Source organism: Ceratotherium simum, chromosome 17 (genome assembly GCF_057802395.1).
Source record: "Ceratotherium simum simum isolate JZ-2026a chromosome 17, ASM5780239v1, whole genome shotgun sequence".
Classification (NCBI taxonomy): Eukaryota; Metazoa; Chordata; class Mammalia; order Perissodactyla; family Rhinocerotidae; genus Ceratotherium; species Ceratotherium simum.
In genome coordinates, this window is record NC_141916.1 from 49274037 (window position 1) to 49280931 (window position 6895).

The following is a 6895-nucleotide window of genomic DNA, read 5'->3' on the forward strand; positions in this document are numbered from 1 at the left end:
ACTATAGAACTGCAAGGTAACAGATTTGTTTTGTTTTAAGCTAATAAATTTGTGCCAATTTGCTACAGCAGTAATAGATAAATATACTTCCCACAGGTTCATTTGGTGCTTTCCTGTGACCCCTGTCAAGATATGGAGGCTTGTTATAAAATATCTACCAGAGGGGAATAAAATTATTATTGGTACTAATCCAAGGCAACTAAGAAATCTGTTCCCTTGTGAAACAATAACAATTCTCAAAATTCAATTCAAATGAATATTTATTGAACTCATATTAAATTACAAATGTTTAAGAAATGTCCTCCCATGATGTCAAATTCTTTCCACCCAGCCCAAGGTCAATGTATTGCTGTTTCTCCTGGGCTGGGAAGCCCGATCTATGTTTCATTAGTTGCTATGATTATGCAATTCTCTATTTCATAGTAGTAGGCTTGTTCTGAAGCTCAGAATCTTCTTAGAAAGTAGTGGGTAGCAGGGGGGTGGACAGCTAGTGGAACATTTGATTCATTTTCTGAAAATGAGAAAAAAAGAAAGAAAAAATGAAATGGGAGTTACCTAATGCTCAAAAGATCAGCCTCATCTTTCCCATTTACCACTGTGACCTTGGGCTTAAGTCACTGTGTGACTTAATTTTTGAAGGTGTAATTCCTTATCCTCCCTCCCTCTCCTTGTGCCTTAAGTGAGATATTTACACAGTCTGGGTATCCATTTTTCTTCACGAAGAAATCATTTTAGTGGCTTCCAAAATAGCCAAGAGTGAGGCCAAGTATTAAAACTGGCACCTCCTGATACAAAGCCCAAGGCTTTGCAATTTTTAACAAAATTATATCTTCTATGCATCAGAAAATCTGATGCCTTTTCTTCAGGCTCTGCCTTAAAAATATTCCATGGCCTGGACTAGGATCCATATCCTAGAGAGTCAGGAAGAAAGGAATCTTGGAAAGCTAAAATGAGAGGACTTATTTACCCTATGCCTATTTGGTTACTGAAAATCCTGATAATTAGACTTGGAAGATAAATCTCAGAGAGAAAAGAGGTTGTCTTTAACCTCTACATTAGATTTTATAGCTTATCTCAGCATCTGGGAAAGCCATTACATTTGGAATCCTTTCCCAGTGGATTAAAACCAGAACTGAAAATGGTTTCAGATCTCCAATACAATATCAGGGGCAAGAGAAGAAACTTACAAAAAAGCACTGAGACAGACTCATTGGTTCCCATGGAAGTGCTGGGCTCATCTGCAATTAAGTGAAGAAAAGGTTTTTATTCATTTCCAGTAATGTGTGTCTAGCATTCAGTGTGTCTAGCATTCAGCCAACAGCCTCAAGTAGCGCTAGCTAACGTAGGATTCCACTGAGTCTGTGGCACTGAAAGTTTCCTTCTCCTAACCGCCAAGGCACTCTGCCGTGCCTGAATCTTACCAGTGGAAATGGAACGCAAATGGTCTCCATGAGAAGGATTTGGGTAAAGGGTTGGTCTCCATTCACACTTGGAAGCCCTGAGAGTAGCACATAAATTGGTCATATCCTCATGTGCAAGAGCCATACTCTCTCTTCTCCCCCAAAAGTGGATTGAGCTAAGTGAATGTGAGGGTTGGTTGAGAAGGGTGTAAACACAGGCAGAGTACCTACCAGAGACTCACTTCTTGAGTCTTTCCTGGAAAGCATCCCAACTAAAAATTCCTCAAAGACCAAGAATAGGCAAAAAAGACAAGGATTTTTGGCCTTACCTGGTACTCTAGTCATGGGCTCTTCCGAATAAACACTGGTGACATTTGCTAGAAGTAAGGAAGTAATGTTTTAATTTAAAAGGTTAAAACCTCCATGGATTTTCTCTTTCTGTTAAAAACCAAAGAGTCTCAGTTTATTGGTAATTGCCACAGTCAGAAAACATCTCCTGATAGACACGTTAGGAAACAGGTGGGGTCCAGGATATTAGCAGAAATGACTAGATGGATCTGGGCCATGAGAATGTTTCTTGCTCTTGTAGTCAAACATGAAAGTTTTCCTGACACCCCATGGGTTGTAAGAGGAAGGAAGACATAGGTAACTTAATAACCATCCACTACATGCTGGGTTGTTGGAACAAAACAAACACTGAGGCAGAGAACCATTTTGCCAGGGACATAAGTTCTACAAATTAGATAATTAGTGGAAAAGCACAAATTTAAAGCCAGAGAACCAAACCTTTTTTAACAGGACCTTCAACTTCCACTAAAATACAATTCCTAGATTCCTCCACTACTACCTACAATCCTCCAATACACTTAGAGTAGTGCTGGAATATAGTAGATCTCAATACATATTAGCTATTATTTGTATACACAAGAATCAGATTTTTTAGAAATTTGTTTTTATAGGTAAGGCCCAAGGGTCTTTCTTAGCAGAAGTCCCAGGCATCCCTCGAACTACTGGGGTTTCTTTGTAGACGGAAGGCATTGAAATCTTATGACCCCTTGGCTAAGTGCTAGACAGAAAAGTGAAAAATGATGGAGACTTGAGAGAGGGATGTACAGAGATAGAGACACTGCTTAATTAATGAAGCTCTTAAATTCCTTTTTCTTCTGTTCAGCTTAAATTCAAATGAGATTTACACATCATAATCTTGATCTAAAAAGTTCCCCATGAGAATTTAATTGTAGTCAACTGAAAAAGAAAAGGAAATTCTTAATCTTGTTCTTTCCACTACACCCATCAACCCCTTGGAGATATCAAGGAGCTCATCCTCTTTAGAGAAGCCCAGAAGGCTGGTCCGGGAGATCAGGTAGGGGAAGACCTCTGGGCTGGAGCTATGTTGGTATTCAACTGGTTTCATCTCCTGACACTCTTGGAAAATGCTTCAGTTTTCCTCAAGTTTCAAAGAACTTTCAGCAAAGTTTACTCCACCTCAGAGAACAAAGCAGCAAAAGTATCCCCAAATGTGTGAGTTACCATAGGATATTCCTATGCAATGAGCTATAAACAAAGAAAGAGAGGCAGGGAGAAATTTCTGCGTTTTTGAAGACAAGAATCCTTACCTGTAGCCTCAGTGGCTTCTTTCTCAAAGCTGAGGATGTCTGATTCCACAGCAGTAGACATTTCTAGGAAAACAAATTGGAAGATGGGTGTGGTCACAAGCTTATGCTAGGAATCAAGTACTCTGGAGGACAGCAGGCTTTCTCTCAGAAATGTAAAAGATGGGAGCCCACCAAATCCTGCCCAGACCTCCTCTGAAGCCAGAACCCTCACTTACCAAAAGCCTGTGTGTTCTTCAAATAAACACGAGTGGTTGGCTCTAGGGAAGTGGTTGACTCAAGTGCAGTGGTCAACTCAAGAGCAGTGGTCGACTCAAGAGCAGTGGTTGACTCTAAGGCAACGGCTGACACTAGTGCAGTAGTTGACTCTAGCAGGTCAGTAGTCGAGTCTGGTATGGCAGTGGCCGACTCTAGCACAGTGGTCGACTCTAGGTCAGTAGTTGAATCTGGTAGGTCAGTGGTTGACTCTAGGGCAGTGGTTGAATCTAGTAGGTCAGTAGTTGACTCTAGGGCAGTGGTCAAGTCTGGTAGGCCAGGGGTCAACTCTAGGGCAGTGGCTGACTCTAGGGCAGTGGTCAATTCTAGGGCAGAGGTCGATTCTAGGTCAGTGGTTGACTCTAAGACAGTGACTGACACTAGGGCAGTGGCTGACTCTAAGGCAGGGGTCGACTCTAGGGCAGTGGTCGACTCTAGGGCAGGGGTTGACTGTAGGGCAGTGGTCGACTCTAGATCAGTGGTCAAGTCTGGTAGGTCAGTGGTTGACTCTAGGGCTGTGGTCAACTCTAGAGCAGTGGCCGACTCTGAAGCATTGGCTGATTTTAGAGCAGTGGTCGACTCTAGGGCAGTGGTCAACTCTAGGGCAGTGGTTGAGTCTGGTAAGTCAGTGGTTGACTCTAGGGCAGTGGTCGACTCTAAGGTAGTGGTCAATTCTACACCAGAGGTAGACTCTAAGGCAGTGGCCGATTCCAGAGCAGCGGCTGACTCTAGGGTAGTGGTCGACTCTAGGGCACTGGTCAACTCTAGGACAGTAGTTGACTCTAGGGCAGGGGTAGACTCTAGGGCAGTGGTCGACTCTAGATTAGTGGTTGAGTCTGGTAGGTCAGTGGTTGACTCTAGGGCCGTGGTCAACTCTAGGGCAGTGGCCAACACTGGAGCTGTGGCTGACTCTAGGGCAGTGGTCGACTCTAGGGCAGTGGTCAACTCTAGGGCAGTGGTTGAGTCTGGTAGGTCAGTGGTCGAGTCTGGTAGGTCAGTGGTCAACTCTAGGGCAGTGGTCGACTCTAGGGTAGTGGTCATTTCTAAGGCAGAGGTAGAATCTAGGGCAGTGGTCGATTCTAGAGCAGTGGCCGACTCTACAGCAGTGGTTGACTCTAGAGCCATGGTTGACTCTAGGGCAGTAGTTGACTCTAGGCCCGTAGTTGACTCTAGGGCAGTAGTCAATTCTAGGTCAGAGGTCGATTCCTGGTCAATGATAATGACTTGGTCAGTGATGAATTCTAGAGGAACCAAAAAAGAAAACAGCTCGAATACTTTCTAGCAAGAATATTTCCACTATCTCTGTACCATTCCCATTCTAAGCTAGATCTTTTTCTGGGGAAAACATGGAACTTAAAAGGGTATATTGGGGCCGGCCCCGTGGCTTAGCGGTTAAGTGCGCGCGCTCCGCTGCTGGAGGCCCAGGTTCGGATCCCGGGCACGCACCGACACACTGCTTCTCCGGCCATGCTGAGGCCACGTCCCACATACAGCAACTAGAAGGATGTGTAACTATGACATACAACTATCTACTGGGGCTTTGGGGGGAAAACAAATAAATAAATAAAAATCTTAAAAAAAAAAAAAAAAAGGGTATATTGAATCAAATGTGGTCTCACCACAAGTCTCTCTTCTGCTAACTGCTAGAAAATCCAGAAGACTAATTGCCACCCAGGAGTATGCTCAGCGTCCCCTATGCCGCACTCCTTTGAGGGTATCAGTTTAGGAAGGAGCATTTGATATTGTGCCTCTAAATGTGAATTGGTCAAACTGGAACAAAATAAAAATTTCAAAGATTCCCCCTCTATAGTCCTTCCACTTCCTGAAAACTAAACAAAAACAAAAGGGAGTCAGAGCAAAGAAAACAGCTATTTCCAAAGTGCATGAGCAAGAATGGCATCGACTCTAAAATGGGCTGCTCCTGCTATTTTGTCATTTAATGGGCTATGTCTAGGACTTCATTTTCCAGTCTGTCCCATAGAATGCACAATCCAGATGTTTTGGGGCTTGCTAACCATAAAAGCATCATAACTGTATAAGCCTGCTGGGCATACAACCAGGGTCTTCTTGGACTATAGTCAAAGATATGTAGTTACTGTGGCTGCCTATTTCAGCAGGTTACGGGCACCCTGCCAATGAGGCCAAAATCGTTAGCTCTCTAATTTAGTCATTTTGCTTTATCATTCATTAATATGCAGTAAAGAACCCCAAACCCAGCATCTGATAAACTGAGAGCTACCAGAAGGAAAACTGGGAGAAAGGGGATGGGGAAAAGTAACCATTTTAATGCAAATTAATGAACACGCATCCTCCTGAGAAATGAATTGAATTCAGGAAGGACTAGAAAAAGAAAGCCTTTTGGGGGAAAGCTTCCTTTCTCTGGTTCATGAGGACGCCTGTTTCTTTCCTTTCTCAATGTGACTCACAAGTTTCCATTCCAGACCCACTGATCTGCATGTGACTGAGCTAGCCACTGAAGCACTTGGAATTTTACTCTACCATCACATGAGGGCACCCCTAGGACTTTTTACCTGAATTAAACAGAATAAAGCCTCTTTAGCACTCAGTAGTAAATAGGACCACAGAAAACCCTCAGTAGTTCTGTAATCACCCACCTTAAGCCCATCTGGCCCAGCCTTATTACCTTTATGAAGTCAATTCAAACACACAACTCACATCTTAGCTTAGCCACTCAACCACCCAAGGCCTCAGAGCTCAGTTGCCCATCCCCACCTTGAGACCAACTTGACATAAATGTTACCCATTTCACTTTACAATGTTCGTTGCAGATCTCTTTTTGTCTCTGTCTATCTGCCTGTCTCTCTGTACTCATACACATGTGCACATACCACAAAAAGATTTCTTCTCCAAACAGCCCACTTACGCTGAAATTTGACAGGGTAAGCCACAGCCAGGGCGAACCAGGCAGAGAGGACCAGGGCAGTCCTGAGCATGGTGCCAGCGGGGAGTGCAGGAGGCTCTCAAAGGTGTGGAGGCAGGTGGCACGTCCCGGGGTTGCTGGGCCCAGAGCTCCGCTGGGCTTTTATAGAACCCTTAGCCCCAAGTCCCTGAAGGCGGCATTCCCAGGTGGTTGTAAAAAAAGGCCTGGTCCACACAACGAGAATGCCCCTGGAGAGAATGCCAGAAGAAGGAACTGGGGGAGGAGAAGCAAGGAGGAGGTTTGGAGGAAAACTCTGATAAGGTCCTTTGCGAAATTAGGTTCATTTATCTGCTTCTCAAAGAGGGACAGGGGAGAAATTCTAGTTCTACTAGATCATTGAGGTGACTTCCTCCTGACCCAAGATTGCAAGATTGTCATCTGGGCTGAAGCCAAATCATGCTTTACTCAGCCCCTGCAATGTTATTTTGTGTCAGAGTGCGAGACTGAGTTTCAGATCAAGTGTCATGGTGAGTCATGAAGCTTTAGCCCAGGAGCCTCCAACCAAGCTTTCAGTTTCATAAAGGCCCTCTTGAGCCCACTGGCTACTTTGACTCTAACTGCAAATGGTATGGTAACCGTGGCAGGATCCCGAAAGAGAACTGTGGATGATAGTAATAACAATTACTACTAGTACTTCTAACTGCTATAACTACTAGAAGCATCCCAAATTATATTACAACATTTCA

At 44.0% G+C, this 6895-nt stretch overlaps 1 protein-coding gene and 1 long non-coding RNA gene across 2 annotated transcripts; both read right to left on the reverse strand.

The window, feature by feature from the left end:
- Nucleotides 1-242: 242 nt before the first annotated feature.
- LOC147914801 (uncharacterized) lies at nt 243-3080 on the reverse strand. The gene is made up of 4 exons (XR_015554899.1): nt 3017-3080; nt 1730-1777; nt 1188-1238; nt 243-511 (listed from the first exon to the last, which is right to left on the reverse strand). It is a non-coding gene; the product is annotated as an uncharacterized LOC147914801 (long non-coding RNA).
- Nucleotides 3081-3223: 143 nt separating this feature from the next.
- LOC106802646 (uncharacterized) lies at nt 3224-6222 on the reverse strand. Its single transcript, XM_087441916.1, has 2 exons — nt 6153-6222; nt 3224-4509 (listed from the first exon to the last, which is right to left on the reverse strand). Exons 1-2 carry the CDS (start codon nt 6220-6222, stop codon nt 3224-3226), a joined length of 1356 nt encoding a protein of 451 aa, XP_087298042.1.
- Nucleotides 6223-6895: the final 673 nt, after the last annotated feature.

Coding starts and splice junctions, on each gene's coding strand:
- LOC106802646 (XM_087441916.1), bottom strand. CDS start 6,222: ATGCTCAGGACTGCCCTGGTCCTCTCTGCCTGGTTCGCCCTGGCTGTG. Junction 4,510..6,152: donor TTACCCTGTCAAATTTCAGC/GTAAGTGGGCTG, acceptor TGGTTCCTCTAG/AATTCATCACTGACCAAGTC.